At 41.0% G+C, this 16,816-nt stretch overlaps 1 protein-coding gene across 3 annotated transcripts in view; it reads right to left on the reverse strand.

Annotated features, from left to right (window-relative positions):
* GRM3 (glutamate metabotropic receptor 3) overlaps positions 1-16,816 on the reverse strand; it is a 105,531-nt gene that overhangs the window by 19,022 nt on the left and 69,693 nt on the right. For all 3 annotated transcript variants that reach the window (XM_063153778.1, XM_063153776.1, XM_063153777.1), the window contains one exon: positions 13,596-14,451. In XM_063153778.1, the coding sequence (XP_063009848.1) occupies positions 13,596-14,451 (856 nt within the window). The remainder of the gene's footprint in view (positions 1-13,595; positions 14,452-16,816) is intronic.

Consider the following 16,816-nt stretch of genomic DNA (forward strand, 5'->3'; position numbering starts at 1 on the left):
CTGGAAGTTATTGAAGCTCTGTTTTAATTTTACTAAAATTTACTTTTGGACTAAATCTAGGACATGGTTATATCACAGGGGCATGAATGTTTCTCTTTTTGGAGGCACTGTTTCATGATGTGCTAATTCCACCCCCAGACTGAATACTGTACTGTAGCTGTCTAAGGAAGTGTTAAATACCTAATAATATTTTTGCCCTTCTTTGTCAGCCTGAAGGAAATATGAATAGATTTAGTTATTAAGATATTAAAGGAAGTTGGTTAAAACATTCTCTCCTCTGTGGGGACTAAAGGATTAGAGACGTGTTTCCAGACACAGCTCTGAATAATTTAGTTAGATAGTTTGCCCTTAGAGATCAGAAGCAAACGAACCATGAAATAGACCCTCTGGCTGTTATTTCCTAATTGACTTGATATGAAGACACTCCCAAATCAGGTGGACTGACATAGATTTAATTACTTATACCGCAATGCTATTATTTAGTAGTAGTAATATTGTAGCTGTGACAGTCCAAGATACAAGAAATTTTAAGTGTCTGAGAAAGGCAGTATTTCTCATTTGTCTCACAGATGGAAGAAGTGCACAAGCTTTCAGGCCCAAGGTCACTCCATGAGGTCACCAGCACCATTGCTCAATAAATTTGACCTCCATTTATTTAGAAGGAACAGCTCTGCTCCGAGTTTAGTATATCAGGTTTTTATTTCCTGCTGGAAACACAATTTCCCTTTGCAAACAGCCTCATTACTATCCATTTGCAGAGTAATTGCTGAAAGCTTTTTGTTCACTTCTTTAGAAGTATATAGTTCAGAAACAGAAGGTCTGATCGAGATGCAAGACAAGATATGACAAAGAGATGTTATGCCAAAAGCTTCTTTTTTTGCAGATATGTGGGCAGTCTAATAAAGGTATTGCCTCTTCTTGCAAATCTTATGACTCTATGCTATTATTTTTGTTAAGGAGCTACTGAAAACTCTAGGCAATCACCCTACAAATTGCTAATAATGAGGTAATTTGCAAAATGAAATTGTATTTGCAGTAGGAAAATAAAACCCTAAGTAGTGAATTCTAAGGAGTGCATGTATTTGAAATAATTGAAGCTCAAATTTATTGAACATTTTGTGGAAAAAAGGGAGCTGTAGAATGCCTCAGAGCTGGAATAAAGACACAATACCACAGTGAAGCACGGGAACTTTTAGGCTCAGACATATTATCCAGCTCAGTTGTAGCATTTGGCACATCTGACATGTGCAGGTGGAGGACAAAGAATTGGAGTACAGCTGGAAAGGTGAATGTTTCACACATCACATGGTGTAAGATTCTGGAGTGGACCAGTTTTCTCTAGGAATATAATATGTGAATGAAAAAGAAGTGACCTATATTTCATGAACAGAAGTTTAATTAGAGTGTCTATTTTGGGAGTGCAGTTTGCTTACAGACCTCCTATGGAGAGTGGAAAGAAATTGGCAGCTCCAAAGGTGAGCTCTGACTAATGTGAGATGCCACCAGGGAGATGGGTAACTTCCTCCATCAATAGTTCTCCAGTTATACTACAAAAGTGTGTCAAGGAATACTTTATTTCTCCACTGAGAAATGGTGAAATAAAACTAATATTTTCAGTAAGGCCCACCATACACATTAAATATGCTCATCTTCTCTTATAAAGGTATGAGCCTGGATTTTATTTTTACTCTTTTCCAGTGGCTGGAAATGCACATTTACTGAAATTGCAAGTTAATTCAGTATTCAGCAGAGTCCATCTCAGCTGACCAAATGCTGAGTCAGCCAGAGAAGGGAAAGTGGGCTTCTCACAACAATGAATTTCAGTTAAAAGAGAGTCAGAAAAAGGATAAGTCTTGGCTTTTGAGGTTATTCCTGAATATCACACACAAGCTGCCAAGGTAACACGTCATCTCTCCCAGCATCTTCAGTGTTCATTTGCATGTGTTATGCTACAATGCACAACCTGCCTGTCCTATTAATACTTGCAAATTCTTCTGTTCTCAGGGATAAAAGATAAAGCTGAGAGCACAGAATCATTTTTGCTAATGCTTTTCTCCACTGCATCAGTTCAGCGACAGCAATCATTGGACCTCAGGGGAAAATGTAAAATGAAAATGTTGATTTATTTGCCTGTTTTATGGTGGAAGCAGAGACACATTGATAGGATTAGGCTGATGAAATGTTTTAGAGATCTAGAAAAGACATTAACAGTACTGCCTCAAACCTTCCTCTGACTTGAGATAATTTCTTCTCCAAAGAGCATTTAAAGATGGGCTTTTTATTCTTTCAGTTACTGGAGCATTAACTAGCCATTAGCTATTTATTCAAATGGATGTGCAAATGTAATAGAGGAAGTTTAACAAACTTTTTCAGCACATTTTCATCAGTTCCCAATACCAGTTTCATAGTTTTTTTTTAGTCACAGTCTGGTAGACATGTATCCTGGTACAGCAGGGCAATCTTTGACACAAAGCTGATCACTCGGAGCAGTGACCAGCTACTGCCTTCATCAGGGCAAAAGAGAAATGTCATGGAAAATTTTTAATTTTACAGAAACCACAGGTAAAATTTATTATTTGGGGCATATGGTGTATAGCTATTTATGTCAAGGGAAGGAACCACAAGAGCTCAACCTTTTGCTGTTACAGGCAATGGTATAGTTGCTGCTTAGGAGAGTCAAGCAAGCCCATCCCATAAATTTCTACATATGATCAGGCATGTCCTGGTTTTTTGAAGGAAATTAAAACTTGTAAAAGTTAGAGCCACAGAGAAGGTGTTCCCACAGGAAGAGAGCAGGACAATTCTGTAGTAGAGGTACAGGAAGATTCTTGAGGCTCCAGAGCTGATCAGGAATGGTTAGCTACTGATCACTACACAAATTAAACCTTGGGAAAAAGGGAAGGTGGTTTTTAGGGCATAATTATAGAAAGAAGAGCATGTTTGCAACATGTGCAAAACATCCTGTGAATGGTGAATAAACAAATGCAGGAACAAGAAGGTACAAGGCCTATAACAGCCTTTTCAACAAAAAGAACTGGGACTGTCCCCTGATCGTGGATGCTGGAACTCACCAGCGCTGCTACCTGAACACCAGGAGGTTCCCCCTTCCCTTTGGTGTGTAAAGAGCACTGGTTTTGGATTTGCTGCCCACCCTTTATAAATGCAACCTCAACAGGCATATCTAAAGTATTATTTCTTATTACAGAATTGAGTTAAGCAGAGTGAAATTTTAAAGAACAGTGAGTGAGTGCTCCTGTGAATGTGTGTGTTCATGCCTCTCTGTGTGTTTTCCAACCCATACAACAAATGTGGTTAATACTGGATCACAGAATTATAGTGGTATCAGATGTAGCCCTTAGGAATCACATTCCACCCTGAAAATTCATATTCTCTCAGTACAGAGTTATATGGGATTTCTGTAGCAGGTAAGTCCTTCATGAGGACTCTGTTCAAGCCTGGGCTTCGCACAGCTTTCTCACACCAACAGTTTCCCTGTTTCCTCTGAGCACAGTGCTTTCCCCTCCCTGAATAAAACTATGATGTTTTCTTCACTGGGTCTCATATTTCACCCACAGAACTGGTAAATATTTCCTATGTACAAAGGAATAGTTGCCTTTGCTTATTCCATCAAATTGTCTGGCATCTGTGTATAGCAGCAAGTAGAAAAATGTACTGCATGAAACCTCCATTGAATTGAGGAGCAATTGCAGATGGAAATACATTTAAAAAGTGAATATCTCTCAGCCTTCAGAAATGGTCATGAATTTCTCTTAAGAAGTCTGCTAGATGCATATGTGCCATTATTCTAGAAGAGATGGGATGATTAATATATTGCCAAGTAGAAAGATGGGCTTGTGCAAGAAAAGCAAAACTCTAGGAGATGGAATTCAGATGCAAGTCTGAGGGCAGAGGCCTTCAGATTGTGAGGTACAATAACCTCTGCTTTCCATCTACTGGGTGTTTGCAGCCACCATTCCCAATCCCACAGCTTCTGTCTCTGATCTGTTCTTCACATGCATTCAGAAAAGAGTGAGCTTTTGTGTGGAGACCCTACATTCCAAATTACTGATCTTGGTAATTTGTTTAAAAAATACATGCCTTAAGTTTAAGGATTTCCATTTGGAGACATGGTCCTTTCTGACTTAGTGCTGATCTCCTTTTCATCCCAACAGAGAGCAGGTGAGCTGTCCATGGATGGAGCAAAAAGCAAAAGAGCAAATCAAATGATTGCTCCTATAGCCATGCTACAGCTGGGATTTCATGGACATTTCTGTTAGAAGTTTCTCTGCCTCTGATATCCCTGTGCATGAATCGTTCCTCTTGCCTTGAAGAATTTTAATATTCTTTGTCTTCATTTGTTATATGCTCACACAAATACACTTTCAAGGCAGGAAGAAGGAAACAAAAGGAAATGACTCACCCAGATAACAGCAGTGAAATGTATTTTTTACATTATATTCTATATCTGCTAACTAAATAACCATAAATATTGCAGTGATGCCAAGGCAGATATTCTCTGAGATGCTTTTAGAGGCGTTTAGAAACTTGGCTCTGACAAATGAGGAAATGAAAGTCATGCACATTTGTCTGTCAGGTCCATCCAGTTTGCAGATGATGGGAGCTGTGTAGAAGGTCAGTTTGTGAAAAGCACGCATATGTAAAAGCTCCATGAAGATGTAGAGGTGGTTGCTTTTTGAAAAACTGGGAAGAATTTTGGGAAAGATATGTTAGTGGAAAATGTACACAATGGCTCTTTTGAGTTTGGGTTGAGTTTCTTTGTCCCTTCTCTTTGTCCCTGGATCACTGAATGGTGGAGGTTTATTGCACTGAGAATCAGAAATGGAAAAGATAAACTTGAAGGGAGTAGTTCAGGCTTTGCAGAAAGCTGAAATAGATTCACATGCTCATCTGGGCTGCAGCTTACAAGTACAAATACAGCAGTTGTCTTGGGACAAGTTTGTCTGCAAACTTGCTATGTGGAATTGATGTGGGATTCAGGCCATGATCTGTGTCCGGATAGCAGCACCAGGCTGGGTTGAGTGTCAGGGTCTCACTAAAGCAGCTCTACTGCTTTTGTCCCTGTTTGTGTTTAACCACTGTTAGCCTGGAAATATCTTTGTACTGTGCTCTACTGGGTGAAGTAATTATCTTCCAGGGGTGTTTTGAAATTAAAGTTATTTAAAGGAGAAAAGATACTTTTCTATAGATTATGCTTTCACTTCTACCCTTGTAGTATAATTATTTGCTGCCAACAAGGATATGGATTTTATAAAAATAACATTTAGTTATCTTTGGGATTAGACAACTGGATTTGTGACTTTCTGTAGTTTTTCTTTATCACCTTTGGAAAAGATGAGTTTTCTTGGAGACTCCCTGGAAATGCAGGGCACACCTAGATTACTCAAAAGAATAGAATGGAATCACCTTCTCATGCGCTGTCCTCATCCTCAACACTTCTGTGCTCATGTTCTGAGCCCAGCCTTTGCCTTTGTCAGCCCCTATCGGAGAATCCCTGCATGCAAGTGAGACTAACTGATATCAAGTGTGGAAGTGACAAAGTGCTCTTCTGTAACAGGTGATAGAGAAGAATCTGGTCTTTCCATGGGCTTTTCAGAGCCAAATTAGAAGATAAAATGTAAGGGATAGGAATCCTGAACCAAAGTCTTCTTTCTCACCTGCCATCTTCTCCTTCAAGGTCACAGGAAAAAGCAGACCTGACATCTCTTTACTTATGTGTAAACATTTCTCCCAGGTAAATCTGCATGAAAAATAAGAATATAATTCCATGGTATGTCCTGGGTTGCCCTCCTACTGTAAATCCCAGTAGGATTTGGAAGGGGAATAGGTGGGGGATGAAAAGATTGGATGAGATATCCTGCTCTGAGGACTTGTACTGACCTTTGGTGTTAGGGATTCACATATCATTTGCCAGCAAAACAGAAGAGAAAATAATAATTATTATAAAACAAGCATCAGGCAAACACAGGAGCCTGTGATTTAGAGAAATTAGGTTACCAAGCCTTCTGTCTTTCAAATATGTGCTCTGAAAGAAAATCATTGCTGTTTGCCAGTCATGTGTTTCTCCACAAACACAGGGTGTCTAATCTCATCCTCATTTACACACTCCCATGGATGCTGTGAAATCTAGAGATTTATGACTGCCTAAAGGCTACATTATTAATAGGAGATAAGCAGCTGACTATAAATTACATAAAAGGCATAGACTATATAATTTTATGTTCAGTATTTCATAGCTCAGCTGAAGTGGTGGGTTGTTTAAATATTCAAGTAGAGGAAATGGAGATGGAGATCCAGTTGCAATTTTAGGGATGCCAAAGTACTTTCACCTAATTATGCCACCATAACAAGTTTTGGGCTGTTGCTGGCCTGTGGTTTCTGCAGGCTTTCCAGGAATGACACCCAGCTGGGTAAAGGCCAAAGGCAACATCCTTGCAGAGACTTCCTGAGGACTGTGAAGAGAAGCTGTTGCTGCTCTGCATCCTGCTAATGCTGCAGTTCCCATCCTTCTGTCCACGGGAGCTCAGTGCCCACGCCAGGCAGAGAGCAGTGGCAGCCAGCACTGGTGGCAGCAGGCAGTGGTGACAGTGGTGGCACCAGGCAAGAGGACCTTGTCCCCAGTTGGATGGGGAGCAATGGCCCAGCACAGCTTGGCCTCAGCTGCTGGAGCTTATCTCAAGGGGTGAAAACACAATTCAGCCTCTGCTCCTGCTCCCTCAGGCTAATCACTGTGACTCAGTGACAAAGGAAAACATGAAACAGCAGCTTTTTACCATGGTCTCTGGCTTGATAGCAGGCACCATTAGCAGGTATGTCACTGACCTGCCATCATGGTGAGAGAAGTTTTAATGGGAATTTTATTTGGAACATGTGCCCTAGAGGTGATGGCACCTGTGCCCCTCTGCCAGCCCAGGTATCCAGTTCACAGGGTGCAGTGAGTGACACACAACACTCCCAGAGTGCAGACAGTTGCTTGCCATCATGATATCTCAGACCTAAACTAGGTGTTGAAAAGGTTCTAGACTATTTTAGTTTCAACCAGTTTACATCTATAAAGACCTGAGCAAAATCATCTGATTACACAGCTGCCTTACCTTTCAGGAAGTTAGCTTAGAGACCACCTAACCTGCTTTATTCTTTATTTTTATGATTTAATATATTATGAATCTATAGCATGCACAATCAAAATCTATGGAAATGCATATATATATATACTAATATATATAAATATATTAGTATATACACATACTGAGATCTTCAGGAGGACTAAGTATAGATTGGCTTATTTACTCTTGGAGGGTAAATTTATGTTATGTGTATTATAAATTTATATATATTATAAATTTATATTTACTCTTGGAGGGTAAATTTCTATTATATATATTATAAATTTGTATATGTTATAGATTTATAAATAAATATATATAAAATATATAAAATACATATATACTCTCATATATTAGAATATACACATACTAAAATCTTCAGGATGACTAAGTAGAGATATTGGCTTATTTATTCTTGGAGGGTAAATTTACCCAAAGTAAAAGAACAGCAGATCCTATGAGGCCTCTAAAGAGAGGAGGAAGGAGAAAGTAGATGAGGCCATCAGGATTACCAGGCCATCAAAATCTCACTTCAGCTCTCTGTGTATTTACACCAATGTAACTCCAATACAGAGAGAATATGGGAAAATACTGTGCAGCTTCAACTGTTCCTCTGCTCTGGAACAGCAAGTCTCAAGTGTGCTTTCAGAGACTGTCCCTTATCTGCTTGCAAGGTTTTAAACACTATGACACATTTGTGGTCCCAGGAAAAGGCAGTGATTTTTTCCTATAAACCCTAGACATCTTTTTCATGTATATCTTTAATTAGCATCTTGGGGAATTCACTCATTTTCCTTGCTTTTATTAGCTACAAATCCATCATGTATTACACTTCTACAACTTTCATGATTAACAAGTGGATGCCTTCTGCCCATGTGAGCTTTGCCTCCATCTGAAAGAGTGTTCTGGTTTATTCTACAAATAAGCATCACCAGGAAGGCCACGAGGACCTCCCTGTTACTGAGTGCTGAAGGCAAGGGGGGTCTGACCTGATGAGAAGGAGCTCCTGGATGAGGTGATGGAGCAGCAGGGCCATCTGCTGCAGAGCCTGGGCCTTGAGCTTTAGCCCTTACAGGTACTCCCTGCTGTGAGTTCATAGCTGGCCTTTGAAGTTTCTGCAGCTGTAATCTGCTCCTGATAGCAAATGCAGCATTCCTTTGGTCTGTCTCCATGCAGCCTGCCTGAGCACTGAGTTTTGAAGTGCATTTCTGACAGGAAATATTTATGGCTAAATCCCAGAGCAGGGACCATGCAATGCTGCTGTGCTCAGAAGTAAGGTGACATCTGCTTGTTGCAGACCATGACTGCAGCTCTTTCTTACTTGGATGGAACAGATACGATGGAAATGGTCTGTGAAATTGTGTTCCCAAAACAGAAGTCACCAGTGCTCCAGAATAAATGAGAAGGTGAATTTGTGCTTCTGCTTCATGTTATTTCAGTGTTGACTGGGGCAGAGTGAGGAGGAAGAGAAGGAAAAATATAAAACACATAGAAATGTAAGACCAGGTAAGAATAGAATTTTTTTCATAGAGTCCAGTGGAGAAAAGGGGAGAAATCAGACCTGACTTACAAGCCTTTTCTCATTTCGAGTAGTCATTCTGGTTAGCCAGGGGAGAGGACTTGCCCAGGATAAGCTATCTTTGATGACACAGGCTTTTCTGTAGAAGAGATGGATTTCTGAACGCAAGACAGAAAGATCCGTGACAGTGACTCTGGTAACTCAGGAGGGAGAAGAGGATAAGAAAAGACACTGAGTACTTTAAATATGCATTGCCTAAAATTTTTAATGATCTTTTTTCCAAGTCTACTACTTTAGCCAAATTCCTCCAACTATTAGCTGTGCAGGTTCAGAAAACTGCATGAGACACGTGGACATGCGTACATTCCAAAATCCAACCCCCCTCTGCCCATATGCTCCCCCTCTCGACTGAGGACCCTGTCACAGCATCAGCCCTTACTAACTGGAGTGGGAAAAGCTGGAGTCCAGCCCTCCAATCATGGGTTAACCTGCACAACAAATAAGCAACCCTGGAGCTAATGCTGGTCTTTCATTATCATGGCTTCCCTTCCTCACCCTTCTCTTCCAGTCAAATGCCCTGGAGGAGCAGCTACACCAGGCAGCAACATGTAGGGCACAGCTGTGAAGGACCCTGCCACTTTTTTATCCCAAATGATGGACACCCCTCTCACACTGTCCTGGCACTTGTCAAAAGTGAGGCTTGCAGTAGTGCTGTGGGCAATGACAACATTGCTTTTCTGTGTCCTGCTGGTGGTTTAAACAAGCTAAGTTAGTCAGCAAAGCAGTTTGCTGCACTGTCCCCTCCACCCCTGTGAGGGAGCAAGGCTTCTGGATGTGTGGGTTCATCCCTGGAGCCCCTCTGTGTGCTGCCCTTCACCAGGGCATGGCTGGGTTTGGTGAGAAGTTGAGTTTACTCTGTGCTCTCTGCCAGGGAGACCTTTACTTTTGCTCAGCACTTCTTTGTTGTTCTGGTAATAGAAGTTAACAGCCTCTTGAACTGGCATCTCTTTATCAGCAGAAAACCATCATGATTTAGAACATCAAGTGCTGCACTTGTGCCCTCAGGAGGGAATGTAGAGGATGGGAAGATCAAGAAGATGAACCAGCCTATATCTCTTTGAAAGGCCAAACAAACACTGAAACTGAGTACATTTATCTAAGGGCTGGACTTTGTATTCTCATATCCTGCTGCTGGAAGCTGGAATTAGGCACAGGTATCTCTTTTTCCTTTACTAAAAAGATTCAGAATATCACGACATTTGTGATATATGTCTTACTGACTTGCAAGAAAATTATGTGCCTGGTGTATCTCACAGGCAATAAGGAGTGAAATCTCACCCTGTCTTCATCCCACACTGCAGTTCTGTGGAGTTATTTTGATTTAATGAAAAAGGAGAAATAAGTAGGAACCCAGAGATATTAGTGAAATTACCTGTCACACAGCATGTCAGCAGCAGTGGCAGCACAAGGATGTACAAATCCTGCCAGTCTCCCACAACCACTCTGCTGATAGCTGGTCCCTGAATATTTCCTTGTAAATCACATTATTGCTGTTCCTGGGACTCTCACTTCAGGCTTTCAGCTAAGTGGCAAAGTGAAAATAAACCTTAATCACTCCATGCTCCATCTGTAGTCAGTAGCAAGGGACATAGGAACAAATCATACCTCACACGGGCTGGAGCACATTCTGTAAGTGCTGATCCCTTCCATTAACTGTAATCAAAGACTAATCAAAACTAATCTGAGTGTGAAGGGTAAATGTCTAAAATTGTTCCATCCCACACCAGTCATAGGAACTCACCCAATCATTTACTCAGACTGGTGTGTGTGAAATTCATGTTCCAGCAAACTGGGGCAAGACATTCAGGGCCATTTGCTTGGCTTCTTCCACCATTTCTTTGCTTCATTTCTGTGCTTGCAGGGCTTATCTATGTGGACCTCTGCCTTTTAGCAGAGGAGGCATTGCTTAAATAGCTGCATATGTGTTTGCAAATATGGTTATCACTGCTCTGTTTCCTGCCTGCTTCCTTGTGGTGGGTCTGGATGGCTAGCCAGGCTAAAGAAGAGAGAACATTCACAGCCTGACTGGTTGCAGTGCAGCTGCTGGACTGGTAACTTCTGTGCCACCCTCTCTCTGTGCTGGGAAAACACTCAGGTGTGGCATTCACATTCTCTGAAAAAATCCCTTCACCCAGGATTTTTCCCCTGGGAAGCTGAGAATCATCAGAGAAAGGGGAAACAATTCTTATCTTATTTACTTCTCCTGTGTTTTGCTCATCTGGAATGTGTTTGGTGATTGTTTACCCACAGGTGATTGTTTCATTGCATTCTGCTGTGAGTTGCTTTCACTCATTGGCCAATCAGGGCCAAGTTGTGTTGGGATGCTGGAGAGAGTCAGGAGTTTTCATTATTAACTTTTTAGCCTTCTCTAAGTATCTTTTCTGTATTCTTTAGTATAGTTTAGTATAGCATTCTTTAATATAATATAGTATCATAAAATAATAAATTATCCTTCTGAGAACATGGAGTCGCATTCATCATTCCTTCCTTCATCGGGGCACCCCGCAAATACAATACTCAGGTTTGGAGGTGGAAATATAAGAGCATCATTGATCAAATGTACCATGCAACAAGGTCCTCACATTGCATTAACAACACACACAAAGATCTTCTTCAGCCAGGAAAGAGCAAAGAATAATTCTTGGTCCCATAAAAAACAATGACAAGACTTATTTGTATTAAAATCTCACATATGTATTAATTCTTCACACCCTTCTGAAAGGAGGAAGGGATGGAAGACTTGCTTAATAACTCACTACATAAAAATCACTCACTTGCTTTAGAAATAACTTATATTAAGACAGGGATTCACATTATAATGGAAGAACTAATAATAAAGAAGATGAGCAAATAATGTTATAAGCTGTTAAAAAATGTATATGGAACAAAGCCATTGGAGAAGAACTTGACAGGTTTCTTAATGTTTTAAATTGGAAATGAAAATTAATGGGAAATAAAGCTCTTCAGAGTTTCAAAGATTTCCATGCTGATTTTTAATACAATTAATTTGGTTCAAAAAAGAGCTTTCTGTTTTCAAAACTGAAAATTTAAAGGCTTCAATTTTTTTCCAACTTGAACAGCTTCATCTCCCAATTCATAAAAAAATAAAAGTTATTTCAGTCAAAATTAAAGCTATTTTTCCTGGCTCTAGAGAAATAAAAAAAATTTCCTGAGATTTTGGTGAAAGAAAATTGGGGTTATTTTGACTTTATATCTAGATGTTGAGTGGGAAAATGCTTGGGAGCTTAAAAATATCTGCATGTTAGAAAAATTATTAAGAATCCTATATTTAAACAAAGGTTGCTTAGTCTTAAGGCTGGAATCAATAGTATTTTCATTTAAGCTCATAAAAATACCTGTGTTGTCAGAAAAATCTTCAAAATAATTGAAGTTTAAAAGATTGAAGTGCCTACTCATTTAGGTGGTCATTACAGTAGTGAAGCATTTCCCTAGCAGGGACAGAAGCACACCACTGCCTTCCCTCCTGATCAGCATGCCAGGAATGAGCTCCCATGAAGTGCTGTCCTCCTAAAACCAATTGATTTCAACAATTTAAAGACATTCAAGTATCTCTGAGGATAAGTGCAGGCAAGCAAGAAAAGAGCTTCTATGTTGTAAGTGCTGTGAGGAGGGGAAAGAGAAAGGACTATTCTTAATTTCTAGAGGTCTAAACCCAAAAAGTTTGTTCTATTGTGACTTGAGTACTTGGCTACAGCAGCTGCATCCCACTGGGAGCGGGAAAAGCACCAGGGGTGTGGTTGATAATATCTAGAAGTGATCTGGGTCAAATGCTGAGAACATCTCTAAAGGAGGGGAAAGTTCAAGCTCCAATTCAACAGTTTTATGTAGTTTTCAGTGTTATTAGCATTGTACAAATACTGAAGGTCTCTTGGGATTGAGCATGCTGCACCCTACACATGTTTATCCTTCAATTCCTCTTGGAGCTAGGTCTCACTCAAAGCACAGTGTGATGGTTCCTTACTATCAACTCAGGCAGTTGAGAGTATCAGTTTCACAGTACATAGAAATTCAAGTTCAACCTAGATACTTCAGAAGAAACTCAGACATGAAGAAACAAAAAGGCAGGATGTTCTACACTTTACTTCTTTCCTCTGTAGATCTATTTAGCTCTGCTGAGGTGTAATATTGTTATGGCATAGTATTAAAAAAGCTAAACTCAGCCTTATGTGGTGGCAAAACCACAGAGATGCCATGTGCTGCGCAGCCAGTCCCCATGAAGTTTGCTTATATCATTCCAGATTGATCACCCTCCTCCACATCTCCTGCACATGTTTAATGTAGCTTTTTTATAGTTTGCCATTAAGCCTGTAGTTCCGTTACACAGGTAATGGCACTACCCCATATATTTAAATAGTTTATATACATCTGGTTCTATGACAGGAATTATTACTTTACTATTGCAAGGACATTGGCCATGGTCCAGCAATTATGTAAATTTGCAGCAAAGCGAGGGAGAGAAGGCCAAGTCTTGGCATGGGATTAGCAGGCGGCTGCCTGGTGTAGCAGGTGGTGAAGGGACCATTGGCTTTCAGACATGCCCAAACTGGCTGTGAATTAAATGGGTGTTGGTGTGTGGAATTTTAAAGGATGGAGTGCAATATTGCCAAGACCAGCTGTTACCACCTTCACCTCTTCCTTCTGCTGGAAGCAGGAGGAACATCAGCCTGTTTTTTTTAGGATTCTCATCAAGCTCCTCTTCCTTCTTTTTTCTGCCTTCTTGTGACAGAAGTGACCTTGCCTGTACCACCCTGGTCTGAACTGTGTAAATAGTTGCTACCAGGAATTTGGCTGGTTGTTACCATAACTGATGAACATTTCCTTAATTACACTGCTTAATTACATTCTCTAGGTACCAAAAGAGGAGGTATTACCTGTAAAGTTTACTTTCAGGAGATAATCTTTGTACAGCTTCCTGCCATCCAGATGCTTCATGGCATCACAGAGTTTGGTGGTGTTTGGGCAGAGAGTCCTCTGCATTTTATGCAAGGCGTGAGCCATTGCATACACAGCATTCACAACAAACATGATCTTGGACTCTTGCTCGTAGTTGGAGCTGTTGATGGTGAAGTGCTTTTCACAAGCTTTTCTGTGCGGTTTCCGGTTCTGCAGGTTACACTGGAATTTTTGCTCCCAGAAGTCCTTGAACCAGGGGTTGCGCCTGTTGTTGTAAGGGCTGAGACTCTGGAAGTACCTGTCAAACTCTTTAACCGGGTGGGAAGCGAGCTCCAAGGTGATGGCCCCGGAGGCGATGTGCTCGTTGCCCTTGACGATGCTCTCCTGCGCGCCCCAGCCGTCGCTGGCGATCCAGGTGAAGGACACGTTGAAGCGGTTGGCGGCCGCGATGAGCTCCCGGGAGTCATCACCTCGCATGAAGAGCACCACCACCCTGGCGTTGGGCTTCTGGAGCAGCTCCCTGATCACACCATCATAGGACTTCCTGATGTTGGAGCGTCCCACCTTCTCGGAGGTGGCGATGCAGATGTTGCGCAGGCGAGCTTCCTGCTCGAAGGCCTCGATGCCCGTCTCGCCGTAGTCTCCCTCGGAAGCCACCGTGGACACGTAGGTCCAGTTGAAGAACCGCAAGATTTCAGCCATGGCTTTGGCTTGGTAGAAGTCCGGGGGCACGGTCCGCGCGAAGTAATCGTAGCGGGATTTGTCGCTCAGCTTGGCGCTGGTGGAGGCGTAGCTGATCTGGGGGATCTGGAAGAGTCTGAGCAAATTTGCCACCTAGAGACAAAGCAGGGTGCATGGGTTATTAAAGAGGGGTATTTATAAAATGGAACAGAAATATTTAGGGAAAGGCACTGACAGTGTTTTTTAATGAGAGATGTTCTGGCGATCACAGATTGAGGGTGTTGATAGAGGATGTTAATAACAAACTCCAGGGAAAGCATTGCACTGAGCATATGCACAAAACCTGTTCTGATGCCCAGTTAATTCCCTGGGTCCTGCTGGGACTGTAATGGACCTTTGTTTTCATGAAACTCAGCCTGTTTCAACAACAGATGATTAGACACAAATGGACAGTATATTTCAGTTTCAGACTGTGTTCCTTACTAAGGCCTGGGCATTTGCATGCCTTTGCTGTTCATAGTAGGATTCATCTTCTCCAAGATTCATTCCATTTGATGACCAAATACACTAATAAGACATAAGTTTCTCTTTTGTGCAAATATCACAAATATACAGGCCTTTTGTAAAACTTTCTAATTTCAGTTAATCAAGCTAAGTCCCCACCTCTCCTATCTTTTACTCATTTGACCTTTTTTTCTGAGACATTCTGGCTGCAGACCAGCTGAGATGGCACATTTTTTGCATGTTGGTACTCTTCAAGTGTTTCACACTGTCAGAGTACCACAGAATCGCATACTCACAGAATCATAGAATGGTCTTAATTGGAAGACACCCTCAAGGATCATTGAATCTGACTTTTAAGTGAATGGGCCATGTGGGAACCAAACCCATCACCTTGGAATTATAAGCACCGTGCCCTGCCCAACTGAACTAATGTCATGTTGACCTACAGTTTCTAATAAAAAATAAAAAAATTTAATAATCTCTATTTATCATTCCCGTTTGATTTATGTGGTCCAAAGTCCTACTTTTTCTTTTTCTTTTTTTCATATTTGACTATGTCCAATACTTAAATATTTCCAAATCTACTCTGCTGCTCTCACAGAAGTGCCACTCTTGATCATATCTGGAAATAAATGAAGAAAGGTTATGGCATTTTTTTCCTATTTTAGTTTCTTAAATGACAAAGAGAAGATTGGTGACTGGAAGTTCTGTCCAGTAAATAAAATTTGAAGCTAATCTTAGAGTACAGCCTGATGAAATAATTTGAAAAGCAACAATGTGCTTGAGATTTCTGCACTAGTGTACTCGAAATTCCCAAGGGAAACTTATTAAAAATTGCCCAATCCTTTAATTTTTTAATCTTCCCCAGATGTTTCTTTGACCAAAGATTGTCTGTAAGAATTCAAAGGCAAAGGACTGTTTTGAAAAAAATATTGTAGAAGAGGCAAGTTTGGAAGTTTCAGACATCAGTAGCCCATTAGAGAGTCTGGTGGAAAAAAACCAAAAAAACAAAAAACAAGCAGAAGAATTTTGTTGCTTTTCAGCAACCTGTATGACTTAGGATTTTATAGATTTAGATTCTGTCTTTTCTGTGATGCAGACACTGAACTAGTGCCCTTGTAAACTGGGGTAATCTCATCTGGGCCAGACTCTGCTGTGAGCCACATATGTACAGGGGCTTTCACAACCTCTGGACCACATGGAACTGAGGACTTCAGGAGGTTCTTATCCTCCTGTTCTTCTGCAACACCAGTAAAGACCGAGTGTCCTGTCCAAGCTGTGGAGTTGAAGTTTGCCTTCACAAAAACACCATTGTTAGTGTTTTATTTTAGTTTAAGCCAAAACAAAACCTTTCCTACAGTGCTTGGAAGGAGTATCCTGGATTGTAGCTGACAGTGCAGTTTTGCCAGTGGGTACAGGCACAAGGCTGGGAATGCTGCAGCTGAACGAGTTACTGTCCCTCAGAAAGAAGCTGTTGTGTTCTCAACCTCCCTGCTGGATGGTAACAATCGTTAAACTGCCTTATACTGGAAATGTGGGATTTAATTTGCATCTGGTGATGGAAATGAACAGCTTTAAAGCAACAGGATCGGAAGAGAGGCTTGTTCTGTCACCAAGGTACAATGGATGCTTTGAGCATTGTTAAGTCCCTGTGGCTTTGTAAGTTTGATTACATGCCCACATATCCACATGGTTTGGTTCACATGTCCTCTCTCAAGAGCACTCCGATTTGGAAATGAGAATGTACTCCATGTAGCTATTCTGGAACATTTCCTGCAGAACTGTGTGGGCTGGAATTGCTATTCTTGTCTCAGTTTATTCTAGCAGGAGTTATTTCATTTGTGCTAAACCATAATGAAGATATGCACACATACCATTCTGCATTTCCCCCCTCAAATTTGCTAAAGAAAAAGTCCATTTTCAGCAGCTCAGGTAATGCTGGTCAGTGAGTGGACAAGCCTTCAACTCATCAACTCTCAGAAAGGTTCTCCTAACAAATACGGCAACTTTATAG

The sequence above is a fragment of the Melospiza melodia genome, chromosome 4, assembly GCF_035770615.1.
Source record: "Melospiza melodia melodia isolate bMelMel2 chromosome 4, bMelMel2.pri, whole genome shotgun sequence".
NCBI classification, from domain to species: Eukaryota; Metazoa; Chordata; class Aves; order Passeriformes; family Passerellidae; genus Melospiza; species Melospiza melodia.